Source organism: Telmatherina bonti, assembly GCF_933228915.1.
Source record: "Telmatherina bonti genome assembly, chromosome: 18".
NCBI classification, from domain to species: Eukaryota; Metazoa; Chordata; class Actinopteri; order Atheriniformes; family Telmatherinidae; genus Telmatherina; species Telmatherina bonti.
The window spans coordinates 10,211,693-10,235,089 of NC_136616.1; the positions used below are offsets into that span (position 1 = coordinate 10,211,693).

Below are 23,397 nucleotides of genomic sequence, written 5' to 3' on the forward strand. Positions count from 1 at the left end.
ACTTCAAGTCCCCGCTACCCTCAAAGTAATGGGGAAGCTGAGAGGGCTGTGAGGACTGTCAAATCTCTCCTGAAGAAGGGGGAGGATCCACACAAAGCTCTCATGGCGTACAGAGCCACACCCTTGGCTCATGGCTCGTCACCTGCACAGTTGCTGATGGGTCGCAACATCAGGACACCGCTGCCCGTCAGTCAGGAGAAACTTCAACCAAAATGGCCAAATCTTCAACTATTTCGGAGGAAAGACCAGGATCAGAAACACAAACAAGCTATCTGGTTCAACAAGAGACACAAAACACAAATAAAACAAGAGCTCAGACCAGGACAAAAGGTCTGGGTGAAGAACACCAATGACTCAGGAACAATCAGCAGTCCAGCCAACACCCCGAGGTCCTACAACATTGACATGCCATCGGGACATCTCAGGAGAAACAGATCTCACATCAGAGTGATTCCTGAGGGTGCCACAGTCACAAGATCGGGGCGAGTTGTTCGCACTCCGCAGAGACTGGACTTATAAAAAGTTAGAACGCTGTGGTCCACAGGGCAGAATAATCCCTGCACAGCTTTGGGGACCCAGGCGGTCGGACCTGACCCCTAGACAGGTTCTGTGTCATATTTGTTAGAAATGTTTATTAGAACTGTGACACTGTAAAAAAAAAAAAAAAAAAAAGAGGAAAGAAAAGGTAAGGTTAGTGCAACGTTGACATATTGTAAAAGCACTTAAATGTTTATTGAATATTATGTTTTATATGTTTAAGGCTACAGAAACAAGAATGGCTAAATAATAAGAAAAAGGTCCTGTGGAAAATAAATGGAAATATAGACCCTAAGCAAAAGGGGGGAGATGTACTGGGAGCATTTAGATAGGAACTAATGTTATGTGGTATCCGGTAGGACACATTAGGAGGTGACACGTTCCCATGTGGAGGCATGTTAATAAAGCTTCAGCTAAAGACCTACATGTGCCTTCTTTATGCATGTCCAGACATCATAATACACACACAATCCGAAGTTACAGATGTAAAAACGGATGTTGACTGAACCGGTCGGTACGTTCAGTGTCCAGCTGCACCCAGATAAACACACACACATTTTAACCACACGGAGTTTCACGGAGCTGCGCTTTTTTATTGAGGTTTTATTTACCGTCACGTGGTTTTCTAAATTAATTAGATTTCCCGTTTTAGCCAGGAGTGTGAAAAATGTCGTTATGTCAACCTGACAGATCTCTGGTTGATGCAGACACTGATGTGGGCTGCTGTGTTACTGTACAGATAAATAACATGAAGTCATATATCTTCTATCATTGATCAGGCTTCCTGCTGACTAATATCTCGTGTTTTATAAATTCCAGCATCACTTACCATCTATTATGTTGGTCTAATTGTTTGTTAAGCTGCACATGCCAAGATATTATTACTGTGTTTAGAAAATAAAATGTCTTTTTTTAAGGATAAAGCTAAGGATAAGGATAAAGCAGGTCTAAACTGCTCCGTCTGACCCAACATCCTGGCGTGGAACCAGTCTGCTTCAATGCTTTTTCATTACAAAATGCAGGAAATATTTATAAGCAGGATTATGTACATTTACCTGTCGGAGGGAATGAGAGGCAAGTTTCTCTTCAATGCCCAAAAATTCAGAAATAAAGCTAAACAAATGACAAATAACTGTAAAAGGTGATTTTTTATGTTCTTGCCATTTCATATTACATATAACAAGTCGTAACTTTGCTGCAGTCACTGAGGACAATAGCAATTGAATTAAAGTAAATACACATCTTTACCATATACACATTTATGCATCTGACTACTGAATGTAAAATGTAAATCTGAAGTAAAAAAAAAAAAAAAATACAGCTCTTTAAAACACAATATCTTTATTAGTGTACAGAAATAATATCAATGCTCATTTTCAATGTAATAAAATAAAAATGGTCATTTTCACTCTTAGTTATTGATTCTGTTAACACAGTAGCTGAGTTTTCTAGGTTTTATGTGGCCTCTCGTGGTTCTGGAGCCGGATGAGCAATCCTCCACACCATCTTCATCATCATCATCTTCCTTCAGACTGGCTGAGATGTTACCTTCACTGCTGTCGTCTGGGTTGCTTTTCTGCAAGGAACCAGATACTCACATCAGAACAAGCAATAAAAGTGCCTCTTAGCTTCCATTAAGAATGTATATGTGTTTGATGTGTTATGTTGTGTTATGTGTTGTTTGTTTGTGAAATTAAACAAACGACAAACCTGTATTTCTGAGGAGAGGGTAGAAAGTCCTTGATGACAGCTGTGTTCCAGGTGTTGCCTGCATTGTAGGGTCAGTCTGCTCCAACATCAACTTTTAGACAACAGTGGACCGCTGGTGCTGTGCATGGCGTGAGATGTGCTGGACTAAAATCTGCAAATACAAGTTATAAAAATATCAGATCATCACATAAATAGATTGTAGGTGTAAATAGCTGCAGTTTAAGAGTAATCAAATATTGTAATACAAATAAATCAAATCAAACTTCATAAAGCACTTTCATGCCAAAGGCAACACAAAGTGCTTTGCATACTTTTATTTTTCAAAAGCTGATTAAATAAAACAGGTTTTCACACTAAAATATTAACATAGAATTTTAAAAACACACTTATTTTATTTCACACAGTTATACACAGACCTCCACATCCACAGAGGCTGCAGCTGCAGATAATCCTGCACAGCTCCCGTTTTACAAACATGACGTGAAGATGTCAGGAGGACGAGGATTGGAAATAAAATATCCTCCCTGCCGACATCCTATAGGTGCCAATGTCAGACTACATGATGGTCACCTTGTTAAATTATCATTATGATTATTACAACTGCATGTCATGTTGGGGAGAGCAAGCTACATCCATCATGAGTACTTATTGTGTGGTAGCAGGCGTGAAAAATAATAAATAGAGAAGTCATTTACAAACATTTACATAGGATAGATATAAGAAAATAAAACCTGGGGCGGCCCTGCGATGGACTGGCGAGCTGCCCAGGGTGTACCCTGCCTGTCGCCCAAAGCCAGCTGGGATAGGCTCCAGCTTCCTGAATTGGAATAACCGGTTCGGAAAATGAATGAATGAATGAAAACCTGGGGCTCATTTGTACGCTGCAGGACGTTAAACCTTCCGGCTCGTCCCGTTAGCATAGCCGTTAGCATTAGCCTTATTGTGATTAGCTCAAGTCACCTCTGTCACACAAAGCAGAACATTATAGCGGTAGTGACACTTACCGACTGCATTGATGCTGAGCGGCTTACAGCTGCAACCCCCCCTCTTTCCAACTGAGTTGATGAGTTGTCTTCACCTGGTATTTTCCCAAATGTTAGCAAAATGTTTGGCACAAACGGAGGCCGCAGCCGGCAGAGATGCAGGTGCATTATCAGCAAAAAATAGTGTAATCCATCTGTTCCTGGTAGTTTGGTCCGCTGATGAAGGGAGAGAAAAAACCTTCCGTTATTGGTTTTGGTAACTGACAACCGAGCAGTGGACATGATCGCTGCTCGCACATCTTCACAAAGCTTGTTGCTAATAGCAACTGAGGCAGGTCCAGCAGGTGTATTTAGGGTTGAAAAGGGGCTGGTTAATGCAAATAGCTCCTCGGGATGTCGAAATCCCCGGGAGAAAATTTAAAAAAAATTCTGTGGAACCCGGGAGGTGTTGTCCAGCGACGGACGGCCGCGTAGCGTCGCCGCCCTCCGCCTCCGGGCGGCGCGGGGTGCCTGCGCGCGTCGCCCGCCCAAACCCCCGTTGTCTCAGAAAGTGTGGCCTCCCAAGCAAACCAAAAACTCTGACAACTCTTAGCGGTGGATCACTCGGCGTCGATGTAGAACGCAGCTAGCTGCGAGAACTAATGTGATTTGCAGGACACACTGATCATCGACACTTCACACGCACATTGCGGCCACGGGTTCTTCCTGGGCTACGCCTGTCTGAGGGTCGCTTTGCCATCAATCGGGGAGAAGGACCCGCTCCTTCGTCCCCGCGGCTGGGGCAGTCGCAGGCGCTCGCTTCGCCTTCGTCCCCCTAAGCGCAGACCTCCGTCCACACCGTCCGCCCCACCCTCCTTCCCCGACGCTCCAGGGCGTCTCTCAAAATGGTTCAAAGTCCAACTCAGAGTACCAGGGGCACGGACTGGGAGACGGCGTGTGAAGAAGTGTCGTGTGCTGTCTCTGGCATCTCCAGCTTAGGAAAGGTGAGCCCTTTGCTCCTCATGAAAGTTTTCACTTCCCCCAGACATGCAGCAGTGTTTCAGCACCTCTCCTGTGGACAGCCACCGCACTCACGCAGCAGGAGATTAGAGTACGTGCTCCCCACCTCATCCAGTAATGAGCGGAACTGACAGTGATTTGAACCTATTGCCATTTTTTTATTGACAATCTTAATGACAACATTCATTACCTCTGTGCATTCTGGAGGAAAGGTTTGAGTGCACGGTTCCTCTTGGTGAAGGATGCAATGAAACGTCAGAAGCTTTTTATCCAGTGACTTCTACAGTCACGCCGCAAAGCACCTTTGGGCTTCAGTCATACTTGGTGACCCATCAGTAGCCACTGACACCAGGTGGGTTGTTATTATTTCTTTGGCTCTTAAACAATCAAGCACATCCTCACAGATGTCCTGCCCCCGTGTCAGGCCTTTTAGTGGTACTGCTCAACCATTTCTTCCTGTAGTCCAGAGTTCATGTATCAGCAGAACAGTGCTATTTGTTTAATGTCACTTTTGTCTTTGGACTCATCGCAGGCAATCGAGTATGCTGCGGCTGAATTGATGTCTTTAATTTGTTTTTTTGTGATATTAAATGCCATTTTTATGGTTCTGTCTTTGACAGTCATCGCAGAGAGGGGCATCTCTTTGATTTTCTGTACAATTTCAGTCTTGTTTTTAAAATCCACAAACAGGTGTTCTGAAATCTTAACGACTGACTCTTTCATATAGTCTCTGTCCGTGAACGGCTTCCCATGTCTGACGAAGCTGATGGAGGATTCTTCACACCCTCTCCACAACACAGTGATGAAACAACAAAGTGTGTTCAGTGAGAGGCTTCTTCAGGTCCGATGCAAGACTGAAAGATACAGAAGATCATTCCTGCCAGCAGCCATCAGCTTCTGGAACAAGACCTCCTCAAATTATTATATACTACAATATTGAATTTCCCTTTGGGGATTATTTACAGCGATCTTGATGAAGATGTGTTGAATAACAGGTGAGATCTGAGCAGTTCCTGAAATGGAGTGAAGAGGTGAGCTGGAGGGCAGACAGGTGTGGCTGTAGAAGGTAAAAGAGGAGTCCTGAGCCAGTTGAGGACATCCAAAGATCTCACAAACAGAGAAGGGGTGGTTGTGAAGGCCGGGGAGTCTCAATGGAGCTGATCCAGGAGTTTCAGAGAATAATCCTTTCGTGAAAGGAATAAGGAGAAGTTGCACAGATCATCAGAGGGACCAACGATTTAAGAGGATCACTCAGAGAGCTTGAAGTTACCACATGGGCAGCAGACTCCTCTTGTCCTCGCCTGATGATCCAGAAGAAATCCAGGTGTTCAGCAGAAAACCTGTTGGAGATTCAGCCCTCCTGCAGACTTAGTTTGCACCAAGTGGACCTCTGGTGGATGACCGCTGAAAGTCTCACCAGATCCCAACAGGTTTTCTTTTCCAAAACTATTATTTCTTAGATAATTAAATCACAATTGATTATCTTAAATTGATTTGTCTGGAAAGAGCCCTGAGATGAAGTTGTAAGTTGGCACTGCATGATTAAAGCTGAATTGAATTGAATAAATACGTGGAAAATATGAGCTAATTTTTGAAAACAGCAAAATATCTGTAAAAAGTTGGAACAGCAGCAACAAAAAACTGGAACAGTAAATGGTACAAATAAAACACTGGAGGAGCTACTGAACCAATCAGGTTAAATGGCAACAGGCCAGTAACATCACTGAGAGGCAGAGTCACTCAGAGGTAAAGATTCACCAATCTGAGACAAACCAGCCCGACAAATGTAGAAATATTTTTGAAAAATGTTTTTCAATGTAAAATTGTCAAAACTTTGAAGATCCCTCCATCTACAGAGCTAAATACAAAAAGGTCAACAGAATTAGGAGGAATCTCTGTGTGCACCAGCAAGGCTGACTGCTGGTTAACCTGGGTTCCTCAGGCACTGAAACCAGACAGGATTCAGTCTGAAATCCACAAATTCAGCTTAAAGGTCTGCTGTCAGAATATGTCAGATGTTTTTAGATTACTGTGATTAAAGTGGAAATCAGTTTGGATTGAAAGTCCTCTAATATTTGTTCATTTATAATGTCACAACTCGCCAGAAGAACCCATCATGGAACAATATGAGATACACCTTGTTTATTTTTTATTTATATTTATTGTTGGAAAGTACCAATATTTTGTAGCTTAATATCATATTGAAGATGATCTCTCCAGACAAATTTGATCAACACCATCCCTTCCAGTAGAAAGTGGAGTAAAAACTACCAAAGAAGATTCAGACAGAACCTCGATGCTAAATGATCTCACTTGGTAAAAATGTATTTCCTCCCTGACACGGATCCCTCCCTCCAGACACAAACTCATTACAGATGTGAAGCTGTTTTTAATTGTTGACCTCTCTGACAGGCAGCAGTCAGAACCAGGTCAAGGAATATACCAGTCCAGGTTTGTTTGGACAGATGAGGGGCAGGCAGCTGGATCTGGTCCAGCGATGAATGCAGCAACACAGGACTCTTTGTTCTGCAGCAGGGCGCTTACAGGCTGTTTCTGGACGCATGCAGCTCTATAATATCTGTTCTTTTTCTTTTATCGCCCTTCTGCAGTGTTTTACACTCCACAGACTTAAACTCTTGAACTTTGCTGTTTCTCTGTCTACATAACAGATTCCCTGTGGATGAGTCAAACATGATGTAGAAAAGACAGAAATACAGCATGTGGATGGAAGGGATTCATGTATTATGCTGGTTCACAGAGCAGGAAGTACAACACACACCTTGCCTACAGAAACATCATGATGAGGAAAAATAAATAGCTAAATTTCCCTGAAAAACTTTGTCCAAGCAGCACCGTCTCTGTCCAGGAAAACCACAGACATGATAAAACAACCAATCAGAAGGCTGGCCAAGAAAAGGCAGAACGTAAAGTCAGAAAAACTTGAAAACATAGAATATAAGAGAAGAATCCTTCTGAGACATTGGTGAGGTTTTCTCACACCACAGGGGAAGATAGATCCATCATCATCATCACCAGATGATGCAGCAGATGTTCCTACAACTTCTTCTTGGTTTATTCTTGATGCTGGAAAGTCTTCATCTTCATCTGATGTGTCAGTGTGGAAGGCACTTACCAATCCTGCCCTCAGAATATTTTCCAAGTCACTACATAATCTATAAAATCTCTTTTAAAAGTAAATACAACCTAGAGTTTTTATTTAACCCCCCCCAGACCTGCATAAAAATTGCACTGTATAAATGAGCTTTTCCTTCCCTTTGATGCTAAAAGGTCATCAATAAAAGGGCAAGCCAAAAGCCAAAAAGGAACTCTGTCATATCTTTCTCTATCTCTCTGTATTTACTTTCTCTTTTCTCTCTCGTTCCATCTCTCATCTGTCTGTTGCACTCCACAGGAAATATTCTGGGCCTGTATGGACAGGACTCAGCTGATCCCTGTATTACTGTTAGCCAACCAGAGGCAGTGTAGGTCAGGAGGGGGATGAATAAGGTATTAATTAGTTTCGATGAAAAACATTTATAGTTACCTGTATAGTTGTGTTTCTTTAGTTGCACTGGCACTGACTGGTTAATTCATTTTTGAGACTGTGGTAATGAGTGTTATTTTATTTATTTATTTATTTATTTATGTAGCAAAATGAGTGACAGGAGAGAATTTAGGAGTCTGTTTCAGTCCATCAGACAATCTTCGAGACAGTTAAGCTAAACTTGAACATTGGTCTGCCACAAGCAGGGCAGATCTGCTGAATAAGTAATTATAGTTACTCAGCAGGTATTTAAATAAGCCACATGAATGAAGCACAACTCTCAAGCCAAACTCATCAAGATAAACCCGGCTGTTCCTCACTCCATCCATGTGGAACACCCCTCTTGACTGAAGAGTCAGCGAAAACAGAGTTATTAAGCAACACAGAATCAGCAGCAATGAAAGAAATCAGTCACTTTATTAATCATATTCACATATCACATATTCACATCGTGAGGAAGACACTAGTGGACGATTCCCACATCTTCCTCTATAGTCTGATAAAATATATAAATCACTTTTTAATCTTCCAATTAAAATGACAAGCTGCTGAAGTTGGGGACATCATTAAAGACTTTGTTGATCAATTCTTCTACGCTTTTCACCATTTCCACATATAAATGAGTAAAAAACACACAGCTCCAGAACCATTCATCTATCATCATCTCTGACAGACCAATAAAAAAGTGTACAGATGTCCCCTGTCACCGACAGAAGGTACGATTACAAGTGAAACCAATTTCCTCCAAGCAGCTCCTTTCTTATTCATCTTAAAGAATCCAAAGTACCTCAAAGAAAATGTCAACACCGATAAAAATGAACAAAATCTGACTTCTAAAATAATCAGGATAATTCAAACTCATATCAAACTTCCTGACACGATTCGCCAACTCAAAGTATCTTGTAAAGGTGAATGTAATTGTGTAATGTAGAGAAAACATGTAGAGGTGAAACTATTTAATATATTAATCTTTATATAATCTATATTAATAGAAGAAGTAGGAAAGCTGTTCTGGTGACCGGCAGGTTTAAAGCAACAGATCCAGGCCTGGGAATGTTTTCCTTCAGTCTTTCTGACAGTCTTACCACAGCTGGTAAAAGTCCAACATATAACATGCAGTGACTGACCTATGGTCCAGATGTCTGATACTGGGATCCGCTGCTACACTGCTGATGGGATGAGATGTTGATCCTTCTAACATTCAGCTCTGCAGCAAACGCTCGAGCCTTCTGGTAGAAGAAGAGGGAGAGCTCTCGGTCTACTATGAAGTTGTGGTAAATGGTGGCCAGGCGGGTGCACAGCTGCAGCTGAGACCTCTTGTTACCCAGATCCATGGCTGCAGCCAGAGCCAGGTGGTAGTATCCAGCAGCATCGAAGGGGTCCTGCAGAGGGAGAAGACCATTCTCACTAGTCACATGGTATTTTACTGCATGGTTGGATTTTTCTTCTGTTTTGTAAAATCACCTTCTCCCACAGACATGACATTCCCAGAATCAGGAACATCCTGTCTCAAAGTGATGCAGAAAAACTAGTCCATAGATTCCTTTTTGCTTGATTGGACGAATGTAATTCCCAATTACTGTATTATTCTGTTTCAGAAATGTTCTGAAGAGTCCCAGTTTAATAAAAAATGCTGCAATGATGGTTTCCTTTAAAAAAAAAATATATATATATATACATATATATATATATATATATATATATATATATATATATTTTTTTTTTTTTTTTTTTTAAATATTATTTCATTTTATTTTTTAGGGGGCAGTGAAGGGTTCTGAAGGGAATTATCACAAGAGACCATATCTCTCCACTTTATATTTTGCACTTGACTTGTTTAACCGTTTCTGTTACAGATATATAAAGCAGCAGAGAGTAGCTGCTAAGCCTTTCATCGTAGAGAAGCAAAAATCAAAACATAACACGATCTCGTCTCCATGAAATAAACAAAATTCAATAACAAACACGAATAAAATAATTAATTTTCCTGCGTTTCATCACAGTAAAGTCAGAGAATAACTTGTGAAAAATAATTTCTAACTGTGGACGCGTACCACACATCCAGTCAGTCCCTCATCCTGGTTGGTGGGTCTGGATCCTCAACATGGGGCTCAGGTGAATAATTCACGGAGAGGGACACTGAGCCTTTATATTTGAGACAATTTTTATATCCAGTTTATTTGTGAATGAATTTGTTTTTTTATTTGCTGTGACTGATGAGGGATCATAAAATTATGAATAGAAGTAGATGTTTTTGTGTTCAGTCTCAAAGCAAAAAACACTTGAAGTGACTCCATATAGGCTCTTGTGTTGTGGTTCCTGCTCTGACCTGTGCTGCAGTGGGTGTGCCTGTTTCCCTGGCAATCAAGTCCACACCAGGTTCTCATCGGGTAATCAGCAGCAGCAGCAAGATAAAAGGCCAGCTCAGTTCACCAGTCATCGCCTGATTGTTGTTTCATCTGTGGTAACAGCTCTCGGCCATTGCAGCATTTCTGCTTAAGAATTTAAACTGCTTGTTTCACAACTGTCTGTTCTGTCACCAGTGCATGATTCTTGCCTGCCTGCCCGCCAACCTGCCTGCCTGCCCGCCAACCAGCCTGCCTGCCCGCCAACCTGCCTGCCTGGCCACCTACCATTCTGCCCAGGAGAACAATAAACCTGTCCTAGTATCCACATCCAATCTGCACTTGGGTCCTTGTTTGTCCTACACTACAACATCTTGTGCCTGTTGTCTTTTACTTAGCTTTACACTGCCACATTGTTTTAATTCCTGGTAATTTGGGTTATTTTTCCATTCATTCAAAAATAACCACAAATCAAACTTCTAATAAATGACAGAGATCAAAATACAGAGAACCATGACTTTGCCAGTCAGCCAGACGGTACTTTCCTCCAGTGAGACTTCAACACGTCATTGTTGAAATCACTGCAACACACTGAAAGTTGTTTCCTAAAAAATTCTAAGATTATTTGGAAAAGATTAATTCAGATTATTTATTCTGACACCTCAGAACTGCAACTCACATCACTAGTCAAAACGCAGAAGTTCACTCTGAACTTAGCCTGCTCACTGGAGAATGAACAGACTTAACCGCTATGGCAATGTAAAAGACATAATGACGGCAGCTACATCTGACAACATTCAAAATGGAGATCCCCATTTACGTATGTAAGGAAGCATTAATGGGCCTTAAGCTTGTTGCTAACAGAGATGCTAACTTTAAGCATTCTTCTGACAGTGACCAACCCCTCCAGGTGTGTTTAAGGTGGGTGAAGGTGAATGTTAGTGGGTCCAGCATCCTGGATTTCTGTTACACCACAGATTTTGCAGTTTGCTGCTCCGTTTTTGATCTGTTGTTTTTAAGTTTTTAATAACCTAACTCCTTCAGGGGTCCTGGAGAGGAGGGTCCGCTGGATAGTCAAACTTCGGATTGAGGAGGAGCAGTGTGGTTTTCGTCCTGGTCGCGGAACAGTGGACCAGCTCTATACCCTCTTTGGGGTCTTGGAGGGGGCATGAGAGTTTGCCCAACCAGTCTACATGTGCTTTGTGGACCTGGAGAAGGCGTTCGACCGTGTCCCCCGGGGGCTCCTGTGGGGGGTACTCCGGGAGTATGGGGTACCGGACCCCCTTGTGCGAGCTGTCCGGTCCCTGTACGACAGGTGTCAGAGCTCGGTCCGCATTGCCGGTAGTAAGTCGGATTCGTTTCCAGTGAGGGTTGGACTCCGCCAAGGCGGCCCTTTATCACAGATTCTGTTCATAACTTATATGGACAGAATTTCTAGGCACAGCCAAGGTGTTGAGGGGATCCGGCTTGGTGGCCTCAGGATTGGGTCCCTGCTTTTTGCAGATGACGTGGTCCTGTTGGCTTCATCTGGTCGTGATCTCCAGCTCTCGCTCGAGCGATTCGCGGCCGAGTGTGAAGCGGCTGGGATGAGAATCAGCACCTCCAAATCTGAGACCATGGTCCTCAGCCGGAATAGGGTGGATTGCCCTCTCCGGGTCGGGAGTCAGATCCTGCCTCAAGTGGAGGAGTTTAAATATCTCGGGGTCTTGTTCACGAATGAGGGAAGGATGGAGCGCGAGATCGACAGACGGATCGGTGCGTCGTCTGCAGTAATGCGCCGATCTGTCGTGGTGAAGAAGGAGCTGAGTCAGAAGGCAAAGCTCTCGGTTTACCAGTCGATCTACGTTCCTACCCTCACCTATGGTCATGAGCTGTGCCGGTACCCTATACTCCTGGAGTACCCCCGAGAGGAGTCCTTGGGGGAAATGGTCAAATGTCCTCTCCAAGTCCACAAAATACATGTTGACATATTGGACAAACTCCCATGGCCCCTCCAAGACCCCAAAGAGGGTATAGAGCTGGTCCACTGTTCCGTGACTGGGACTGGGACTGCTCCTCCTCAATCCGAGATTCGACTATCCGATGGACCCTCCTCTCCGGGACCCATGAAGAGACCTTACCAGAAATCGGACGATTGTAAAAGACCATGAAAAAAAAAGATTGTTCAGTTTATGTGTAGCTTGAGTCTGAGCCTAAGAGTCCTGAGTAGCCATCTCTGCCACCTTGCCTTCATTCCTAATCATATGATTACTTGAGTCAGAGTGTGGAGAATGGACCAATAAAATGACAGTACTGTCAAAAAGTAGGCATGAAGGCTTATATGTTGACTAAGCCACTTGCAACAGAAAAGAGTATCAGAGGAGAAATGTTGCTTTCCCTTCTCCTTTTCTGTTACTAAGCAAGCCAAACAGTAACTCACTGATCCTGCAAGTTTCTGAGCCGAAGGAGTTTTCATCTTAACATCACCTGCACAGTGGAGAACGGCTCTTTGTAATATAACCAAATGTGAAGCGGCTTAATGTCATGTTAAAATGAAGTGGAAGGGTTGTAAATGTAGTAATTTGACGCTAGGGGAATAAAGGCATAATGCTGCCGTGTTACTGTCTGTTATTGTGATGACATTATAAATTAAATTGTAATAGCAGTTTTACCTTTAGATCACAGAAAATGATGTCCCCCAGTGTCTGGTACACCTTCACATAATACAGTGTTTCCTCATCAAATTGCAGAGGTGTTGGACAAAGACAGAGAGCTTTCAGGTAATAGTGTTCAGCCAGTTCATGCTGTTGCAGACAGCGGTACAGAGAGGCCAGTCGGTGGTACGACACTCGTTCATTCAGACACTCGCCTACATGGAGAAAAAACACAAAGACATTAAACTTCAAACTGTTTGCAAGTGTCTAACTCAGGGCAGCTTTGAGTATGTTTGTAAAATCATTGCTAGTTACTGGTTAATGTGTAATGGTTTAGTTACCAGCAGTAACAGCTGTTTTATTACCAGACCTTTACCTGCAGATACTGAAGAGGCCATGGGGGTTTGACCTTACAAATGTGGATCACAGAGCATTACAAGACTTCACCAGGGCTGCCGATTGTCACTCGGGATCTCAAACCGCAGTCAGGGAGAGGAGGGGTCTTACTCAAAGGACTTAAGGTTACATCTTTGCTTTCTGCAGATGATATGTTGGCTTCTTAAAACCAATGCCCTGTAGCTCACACTGGACTGGTTAGCAGCTGAGCGTGAAGAAACTGGGATTAAATGAGCTCATCCAAGTCTGAGGCCACTGTTCATGTGCAGGACTCCCTGTGGTTAAGGGATCAGTCCCTGTCTCAAGCAGACTGTCATGGCGGGCAGTGGAGATGGTGAAGGAGTGGACCCAAACGCAGAGACGAGGGAACAGGGATGCAGGTTCAGGACTAATTTATTTTAACCCAGGAGACTAAGAACAAACAAACTAAGTAACAAAATGATCCAGCAACCAAGGAATGAAACTGAGGGGTATAAATACACTGGGGAACCAAACAAGAAACAGGTGTACGGAATGAACTGAAGCAAGACCAGGTGAACTCAATGAACAGGAAATCTATGAAGTTAACCAAGAACCAAGGGAACTAAACAGGAAAAACTACAAAATAAAACAGGAAGCCCGAAAACAAAGCACAAAAAAAACCCAAATCGTGGCACAGAGTTCAACTATCTCATGGAAGGATTGGTCCTTTATCAGCAGCAAGAAAGGCTTCGCCTTGGTCCCATGAAGCTTCAGATGGGCCGGCAATGTTCCAACCATTACACATGACCTTCAGATTTGATTACCAACTGAAACAATGAGACACAAGCAGCTAAAGGAGTTTCCTTTGGATGGTGGCTGGACCCAGCCTTACAGATGGGGAAAGGAGGCTGATCATCCAGAGGGAAGCACAGTAGAGCAGCTGTTTCTGGACATTGAAAGGTGTCAGTCAAGGTTGTACGGTTTTAGGATTTAACTGTTTGCCTGCCTTTGGAGGTCTTTCAAGCATGATAGTAGACCCCAGGCAAGACCCAGGGATTGCATATCTCTTCAGGCCTGAGAATACCTCAGGATCTCACAGGTGGTGTTTAAGGGTGTCCCTGGTTGCCTTGAATAGCTCAGATCTTTTTGAAAGGTATTTCCTTCAGGCTAATCAGTGCATCATATAAAAACCTGGTTAGTAACATTGTTAAAAGGTGAGTTATGAAGAGAAAATAAATAAATTTAGTTTGGTGATTTCAGTGAAATCCATTGCTTTGTTTTGAGATGATAAACTGGTAACATAGACTAAGATGAGGTATCCCATCTCATCAACATTCATGATCTCAAGGAAAACATTAATTAGTGAAAGAAAAGTTCAGAAGCCTATACTGAGAAAACATTTCATACCCTGAGAGATACTGATGTCCGCTGCAGTCTTAGCAAACTCTACAGCTTCTCCATACAGCTTGAGACAGAACAAGAGTTCGGCTAGTTTATTACACAACCTCAGCCTGGTACGAGCACTGTTGCTCTTTACTGCGATGGGAAGAGCACGGTCCTGCATGGTGGAGAGCAGATACAGAGCTCATTCAGAGTTATGGAGCTTTATTAAAACACTTTTTAATAATCCATCATTAAACCAATAATAACACCATCCAGGTATTAAAACGACAATGTGAACAAATAAAAGTCCTATTTTTTACCCTGTAGAAGGTGATGGCCTTGTCTCGATCCTGGTAGCTGTTGAAAAAAATGTCTCCGGCATCTTCCAGAAGCTTCAGGACAAAGTGAGTATCTCCAGTGCTGAGAGAAACTTCCTGAGCTGCCTGAAAAAACAAACACTTTAAAAAGGCCAATGTGCAGCAAATGATGCAGAAAGCTCCCTCTTCAGTGGAGGATCAAAACTGGTCTCACAGGTTTGGGATGAACTCATGGAGTTCCCTGCATCCAAAAAGGATTGCTATACATCTATTTATGGCATGTACATATACTAATATTGTACTCTTTTGTACAGTGAATGTCAGTAAATGGTAGTTTTTTCTTGTGAGAAGGGCCTTCAGTTGCCAGGCTATATCAGAAACTTCATGAGCTGTGAAGCTTGGACCTGGAAAAGCAGCAAGTACTAGAACCCTGTGGTCAGGTCAATGCTCTGGTTCCAGTACAAACTTTTTGTAGATTTTCTAAACTTAGCTTGTAGATTTACCTTTTCACTTATTCATTTTTGAACAACGGCACGTTTCACTTTACAGGTGGATCAAACATAACCAAGCACCAGGCGAAGATCTGAGTGTATTTAGCAGGTCTGAGAGTGAAAAACAGCATTTATCTGTGTTCAGATTCAGTTATACAGTCTAAGTTGTAAATAGCACCAGACTTCCACTACAGAACAAGGGACAAGTGATAATTAAATTACTAAAAATGTGTTACAAACTATTCTAATATACAAAAGGATTCACCACTATTATCACCATCAGCTACCACCATCTCAAAGGACATTTGCTCCTTCATATGCAATAAAACCTTCATCCTTCAGCCATCTAGTTTCTTTCTATATGGCACCACAAGTTTCAAGTGTGCAGCCTAAAGCATGCCCCCAAGTAATGTGGCTCCATACTGACAGTATTGCATACCTCAGCAAACTGTACAGCAAATGGCAGGTTCAGGATATTCATCACCGGTTGAGAAACCTTCATTCCCTCATTTCAGTCGTAATAATGACTCTTATGAATTTATAAACCTTCTGCCAGCAGAGGAGTCAGAAATAAAAAAAATTATATTTTGTTGGAACACTGCTCTATCCTATCCTATAATACACAACCTGTTACCACAGCCTTAGCAGCTTGAGAGACTGTTTGGTCAACCAGGTCAATTAGCTCTTAAAGAGAAAAAAACAACCCTAAATCTCCCTGAAGTTGTGAGTGAGGATGCTGAAGGTCTGAGGGTGAGATCACTGGTTGGTATGTTGCAGTCTCCTGAACCAGGAGAGGGTGCCACAGAGCGGAGTTGTGCTTCACGTGTTCATTGCTTGTTTAGTAAGCTTCCTACAGAGCTAGTCTCAAACTTTGTCAAGATGTATCCACTGTTCACCATAACTTAGGTGATGTTGCTGCATGGCTCAAACCTTTGATACCTACTCTATCTTAGATGATAGATCCGAACGTATGATGCTCGTAACAACCAGGCGCAGCTCCTGGTAACAGCATCATACGTTCGGATCTATCATTGGTTGGAGGGGAACCTGAAAAACTTTATCAAGGCAGCAAACAGAGATACTAGAACGTAGATCTGTAAATTGCAAGTTTTCTGCTGATTTATGCCCTGAGAAAAAGTTTTCCATTGATGCTACATTCACCTCTGACAAGATAATGTTTGTTGATTAGTGCTATCCTTGTTGATAAATACCTGCATGATCTTCCTATAAAATCCAGCAAATCCAAGGTTTAACCACACATTCTTACTGGATCAATTAATCCAGTTCTCATTACACCCACTGAAGACGTCCACTGTGGTCCAAAGGCCCCAGCTGGAGTAAGGATGAAACTAGGATGGGCACTAGAAGGACTGACTTTTACTGGTCAGTCAGCTGGTTCCACCCAGTGTCTATTCCCCTCACCAGACAACCCTGTTCCTGTACCGAAACGTCCTGCTGAATTATGATGGCAAGTTGATACACTCCCATTCAGAAATGAAAAGCTGATCACTATGTACAAAAAGGAAAAGGAGGTCATGGATCTTTTACAAATAAAAACAAAATGAGCAGATGTAGGTGGAAATGAATGTGTCTGACCACTGACCACACAATGCTAGATCTGGCAGTGCTGAACTGTGGCTCGATCAAAATGAAATAGACCCCGTTGAGGGTGCACTAGGAATAAGCTGACATCATACTTCTGACACTTTGGGTCATAAATATAAAACCACTTCCTATCAAATCTTAAATATAAGAAATGTGTACAAAGTGTTGGTGTTACAGTAGGACCCTTTAGGCTACTAAAGGATAATGAATGAACTCTGGATCACAAATAAACAATGGGACCTGTCCATCAGCCCAGGTAATTGGCATAAAGCCTGGAATAAATGGGAAAGCAAGCTTCCAGACCGAGTTCACATCTGCTTTCCTGGATGGTTTAACAGAAACAATCCTCATGTACCTCATGGTGTCAGGAGCAGAAAACTACATATCTTCTGTGATGGCCCTGAAAAGGCATCCGGTTCAGTGGCATACATGGAGACAAGCCGCAGTGGGGAGATGATGCTTCCTTTGTAATGACCAGATCTTGTGTAGTTCCTTTGAAGCAGCTTACTATACCCAGTCTGGAGCTATCGACAGCACTCACTGCAGCACAACTCAGCAGAGTGATCCTTTCTGAAGTCTGATTCTACGGTTGTCCTGACCTGGCTTCATTCTGAGTCCTGCAGGTTTCAGGTTTTTATCCTCGAGTCGACATCTGCCAATGATTTGAGGTATGTTGATTTAAAATAGAACCCAGCAGATTATATCAATCAAGCTAAAAAACTAAAGGATCTTGATCTTGTTCACCAGTGGCACAGAAGTCCTGCATTTACTCTGACCGTAGTCTGTGGCCTGTTCTCCCTGTACCTCCACAGGAGATGCCCTCAGACATAAAACCTTTCTATTGTGGTCGTACTCAGCCTATCAAGTAGCCTGATCTTCCAGACTGGAAACACTATGATTCCTGGTCAGGGGCCTCATTTATCAAACTGTGCGTAGCAACGCTGACTACAGGTGGCGTACGTACGGAAAAGAGGAAATGCGGCGCAGAAAAAACTTCCCGATTTACAAAGCGTTGCGCACGCACGTCCCACGCCTGTTTCACTTCATAAATCAGGATCAACACTAAATGTTGATCCTGATTTAAAGACCCTCAACTTAAATTGCACTGACATATCAGTACCTCATGCTCAATCTCAGAGCTTTTCAGAAGAATTTAGAATTTCAGGCCCTGAGAAATAGGAAGGACATTCGGCTTTAACTTGAAGAACTTAGCCCAGCTCTTTGCAACAAATATTGTAGTTTATATTCTATATTTTAACATAAGGAATCCTGTGGGGAGGAAAAAAAAATCCAGTAACACAACATGCCAACATATGCGTCCAACTGGACTCGCATCTGTCCACCAGCACCTTCCTATGATGTCTTCTACTGTTTGATTTCATGCTTGTGTTGTTCTCACTCTCATATGTAAGTCGCTTTGGATAAAAGTGTCTGCTAAATGACTGTAGAATAGAATAGAATAGAATAGAATAGAATAGAATAGAATAGAATAAATGAAAGATGAGTGTTTGATAGTAATTAAAAAGCTGACAGCAACTTCAAGGATTAATTTCTAGTTACAGAACTTCTGAAGCCGTTTCCAACCTGAACGTAGATGTCCACCAGCTCAGTTTGGCCAAGTAGTTGGTAGATCCTCCCTGCCTTCAGCCAGGCATATGCTTCTTTCTCCCTGCAGCCCAGGTCGATGAAAATAGCCAGACTGCTCTTCGTGCAGTCCAGAGCGGCTCGGTAAGCCCTGAAAAACATCTAGAAATGCTGATCTGGAACCAGAGTAGTTCAGCTCATATCTGTTCAGTGACTGCAGAGGAAGAAGGAGAAGAACCACTCTGAAGGAGAACCTGAAGCTGTAAAACTCGGACTCTTTTTGGGGAGACCGCCGTGCGGACCGCCGTGGGGACCGCCGTGGGGACCGCTGTGGGGACTGCTGTGGGGACCGCTGTGGGGACCGCCGTGGGGACCGCCGTGGGGACCGCTGTGGGGACCGCCGTGGGGACCGCCGTGGGGACCGCCGTGGGGACCGCTGTGGGGACTGCTGTGGGGACCGCTGTGGGGACCGCCGTGGGGACCGCTGTGGGGACTGCTGTGGGGACCGCCGTGGGGACCGCCGTGGGGACCGCTGTGGGGACTGCTGTGGGGACCGCCGTGGGGACCGCTGTGGTCCCCACGGCGGTCCCCACGGCGGTCCCCACGTCTCACTTTTAACACTCTCCCTGATATGTTGCTTATCACCTATTGGGAATAACATATGTACTGATAAGATTCTGATTCACTCAGTATTTGTGAAGGAAACTTTGAAAAACTTTTTTTTAATCTTCACATTGACAAAAAAATAATGTAATTGTAAAATGAACACTTTTAAAAGTCAATAAAAACATTTTTTATTTAAATATTTAAGTAATGAGATCATATTAGACATATGCACAAACCTATCTGTTTCCAGACTGAGGTAAAGTTGGCTAATGACCTCCAGCATGTCTCCTTCTTGTCTTCTGTCTCCAGTACATCTGAACAGCTGGACCTGGTGCTGGCTGTAGATGATACACCGGGCCTGGTTTGGACTCTCATGGCCATACAGGTGACACAGATGTCTGCATGCTCTGAGCTGACCTGGGGAACAGCGAGCAGTTCAACACAGGACATAAAATCCAAACGAACCTCGCTGACAGTGTGATACTGACTGTCTAACAGCCTGGTTCTGATAGCCAGAAGCAACGCCCATTCATAGCATCTTCTCCCGTAGTCCAGCTCCTTCTGCATCACATAGAGTTGTCCCAGCTCCAGCATCACCATGATGAAGTTCTCCTCATGACCTTCATCACTGATCTCAGAGAAGAGCTGCACAGCCTCAGTGAGAAACCTCTGAGCTAAACCTTTCGCACCAGCCTTCAAACACAGCAACCCTTCAAGGACACAAAACCCCACAGAGTCACAGAACAGAAATCAGGGATCTGAAAGTGATAGAAATAAAGAAATCCAGCCTTACCCAAGTTAGCCTGAGCTACGGCCCAGTTTGGCATGTCTTCATTCTCCTTACAGATGTCAGCAGCAGCCTGGTAGCTCTCTGCTGCCCCGCGGTGGTTCTTTACACACCGGAGAGCCACGCCTCGCATGTTTAGAACCACCCCTGTAATAAAACAATACATTCATCATCATCATCATCATCATATCAGCTGTTTATCAAGCCATTTAAAAGTTGATTTAGAATGAATCCATCTAATTATAAAAACAAAATGAACTCAGGCTGAATCTCATGGCAGAAACATGGATGATGAAATAGTTCCAGGTCCATAATTCCCATCATCTTTTAACTGGAAATTAGCAACTGTTCCCTCCCAGTATCCTGATGGGAGCAGGTCAGGAGGATCATCTTTATTCAGGTTCCACATCCACTTCAGTCTGCTCTCCAGTGTGTTGGACCAGTTAGATAACAGAAAAGTAACCTTTGAATAATAAAAACTCCCTTTGAGAGAAATCTCGCCACATTTGTGTAGAAACCCTGAACACCTGAACTAACTTGCCTCACAATACACACTGAAGTCAGATCTCCTGAGTAAAAAGAAAAAAGAGCAAGTTTTCACCCTATCTTTTACATTTCAACAATGAAACCTCAAATGGTCACTTTATCCTTACTTTTATTTAAGTACTACAGTTAATATCTTCTTCATAGGCTCCAGCATTGCTGGGATAGTATCCAGCTTCACACGACCCTGAATTGGACGAAGCGGTGAAGAAAAACGGATGGATGGATGTCTTCCATGTAGGTTTTTGTGCTGTTGCGATTGATGTAAGGTTTAGCATTGTCTTGCTACAATCTGACAGGTCTTCCTTGGAAGAGACGTTATCTGGATGGGAGCAGATGTTGCTCTGAAACCTTTTTAGCACCGATGGAGCTTCAGAGACGTGGAAGCTGTCCACGCCATGAGCACTAAACCAACCCCATTCCAGAGACGCAGGCCTTGAATTGTCCACTGATAACAGGCTGAATGCTCCCCCTTCCTTCAGTCCCTTCAGTCTGCAGGACACACCGTCCTATTTCCCAGAAACCTGACCACAGAACAGCTCTACATGCTCTGCAGAGGATGAAGCAGCTAGCGGCAACTTTTCAGGGGGGGGGTTCCTTTTTTTTTTTTTTTTTTCCCCCACAGTGGAACATGTTAGTTAGTAGCTATTGTCAGGTTGCACATGTGTAATTATGAAAATAAAAACTGAAATTGAAGTCTTCAGCTTTATATAGAGGAACATAATTCTGACACTAAAAATAATTCTGTATATTTTCCCCTGAGAGACGCTGCTCCTCTAAGGGTTCCAAGTCATGTTGATCCTTCACACGATTGGCTGCATCATGCTCCTCCAGCATCTTCTCTGCCACTGCATTTTATTCACAATGAGATATTTGAAATAAAATACAATATATCTCACTTTAACATTTGGTGTTTTCTCTGTTCTATTGTCAAATGTTTTGTTAGATTTGTGGATAATTTAATTCTCTTTTTATTCACTTTTTCTGCAGCCTCGTTAGGAAGGTTCAGATAAAGGAGCATAAGGCCTTTCAGGAAAACCATTTATCGTTTCTCGTTTTCATTTCCTAAACCAAAATTTAAAAAAAAAAACAAAACTATTTTATATTTTATTAAAAAGTGACTGTCGGTTGACTTCCATCCTGATAAATGCACCCAGAGGGGAATATTTCCAGACACCGTTTTGTTATGGAGATGAAAACTGATCTGATTTCTTAGAGACGGTTCCTGTTTGTACCCGTGTCTGTGGATAAGATACCGTCTAGTTTCTGGTATGACAACGGTTTCCTCCATCTGTGGATGCAAGCTGCATTTTAACATATTAGTTGTTTTTTATTTGATTTAGCGAACTAAAACAGAAGAAACAGACATCCTGAATGCAGACTGTTAGTAGAGGATGTTTAGGTAACCTACTGACCTTCCTGAGGAGATCTGCAGTGTCCAGACATTGATGCTAGGACTGAGTCCAGGATGCTTAAAGCAGTGTCAGGCTGGTTGTTGTTGATATGGAGCCATGCAAACCAGATGAGAGCACCATTCCTTTCTGAAACTGAGACTGGGACCTGGTCTGGAGATGGACTGTTGTTAATGAGAGACATCATGTGGTTTATCGCCTGTCCAACCAGTCCGTGTTTGTAAAGGATCTGACACAGAGAAAGGGTGAGCTGATGACTCAACACATGCTGGAGGGCACTTCCTCCTCCATGGGCCATCGTAACAGAGAGAACTTTCTGGAAATATGGCGCCACCTGAGGCCGAACAGAGGTTTCCTGTCCATGTCTGTCCACACTGTGCAAAACTAGCATCATGCTTCCGAGGCAGTGGGACAGAGTGAGCGATGGCTGCAGAGACGCTCTCTTCGCTGAACTAACACTAAGGTGGTAACACTGCAGTTTGTTGTAAAGTTGTCCCAGAGTGATGTATCCAGAACTGGGAGCAACGTTCCATGTTTTCTGAGCTTCATTGCCGACAGCAAGCAGCCTCTCCAAGTACGGGACGACCAGATCGGCCTCGCCATGGCTCAAGTGATGCCTGGCGAGCAGGAAACATGCCCGAGCCTCGGCTCGCTTCTGCTGGCAGAGAACAGCTTTCTTCAGAATATAGAACAAAACAGAGGTATCCTCAAAGCTTTTTACACAGTCCGGGATTCCCATGAGCAAGGCAGCGAGTCGCTCCGTCACAGCGAAGAAGCTTTCTTTGTTCTTCTGGAGAATATAAATGGCAGCGAGGTGGGAGAAGATTCCAGCCAGCAGCCGGAAGTCGGTGAAGGCTTCCCGAGGAACGCCGAGGGACTCCTCAAAGTAAACCCGGGCCTGGCTGAACTTTGACCTCCCAGCACACAGTTTACCCAAAAGGAAGCACAAACGAGTCTGCGTCCAAAACAGACGCCTCTTCCTGGCTGTTTCCCTGGCAATGCCAAGAAAGGCAATTAGCTCCTCCTCATCAGAATAACCTGTGAAGACTGAGGAAAAGTCCGTCGGTCCATACAGGAGAGCAAACTCCTGTCTGTACGGCCGTCCTTCCAGAAAGGAGAAGAGCGTGAGAAAGTTCTCGGAGTTGTTGTTTCTGTCTGACAGCTGGTGAATGACGAAACGAGGCAAGCTTCCACATCCCGAGTCCTCCACTGGTTCTTTGTTGCATGAGGAATGTGGTGATGAATGTTCAACACTCCCGATGTTCTCCTTCAGCTCCATCTGCTGATGACTGGCATTGCAATCAGAGCTGACTGTCGAGGAAAACCAAGAGAAGAACCTCAGGACAAAACAACATGCTGGCACACTCAGAAAACTAAAACTGATCATTTTCTTACAGGATGTTTTCTTTTCAGAGTCTTGGAAAGCGATCATGTCTGAAATCACAGATACAAAATGGAAAATTAAATAAAAACATTTCAAATCGATCAACAGGTTGCTAAACTCTGTAAGAGAGGATGGTTCCTTCAGAGGCAGAAATAACTCCAGAGACAAGAAAAACCT

The 23,397-nt window shown here is 43.3% G+C and overlaps 1 protein-coding gene and 1 long non-coding RNA gene across 2 annotated transcripts in view; both read right to left on the reverse strand.

Moving 5' to 3' along the window:
- Positions 1–1,912: 1,912 nt before the first annotated feature.
- On the reverse strand, positions 1,913–3,708 carry LOC306769462. Its single transcript, XR_013771685.1, has 3 exons — positions 3,252–3,708; positions 2,248–2,398; positions 1,913–2,113 (listed from the first exon to the last, which is right to left on the reverse strand). It is a non-coding gene; the product is annotated as an uncharacterized lncRNA (long non-coding RNA).
- Positions 3,709–3,940: 232 nt separating this feature from the next.
- LOC306769014 (SH3 domain and tetratricopeptide repeat-containing protein 1-like) overlaps positions 3,941–23,397 on the reverse strand; it is a gene marked incomplete at both ends in the record, with an annotated part of 34,161 nt that continues 14,704 nt past the window's right edge. Inside the window, 12 exons of the mRNA XM_079257514.1 lie at positions 3,941–4,108; positions 5,193–5,386; positions 8,859–8,863; positions 8,923–9,155; positions 12,770–12,966; positions 14,516–14,666; positions 14,812–14,934; positions 18,489–18,639; positions 19,331–19,511; positions 19,583–19,804; positions 19,888–20,028; positions 21,840–23,147. Coding sequence (XP_079113640.1) covers positions 3,941–4,108; positions 5,193–5,386; positions 8,859–8,863; positions 8,923–9,155; positions 12,770–12,966; positions 14,516–14,666; positions 14,812–14,934; positions 18,489–18,639; positions 19,331–19,511; positions 19,583–19,804; positions 19,888–20,028; positions 21,840–23,147 — 3,074 coding nt within the window. The remainder of the gene's footprint in view (positions 4,109–5,192; positions 5,387–8,858; positions 8,864–8,922; positions 9,156–12,769; positions 12,967–14,515; positions 14,667–14,811; positions 14,935–18,488; positions 18,640–19,330; positions 19,512–19,582; positions 19,805–19,887; positions 20,029–21,839; positions 23,148–23,397) is intronic.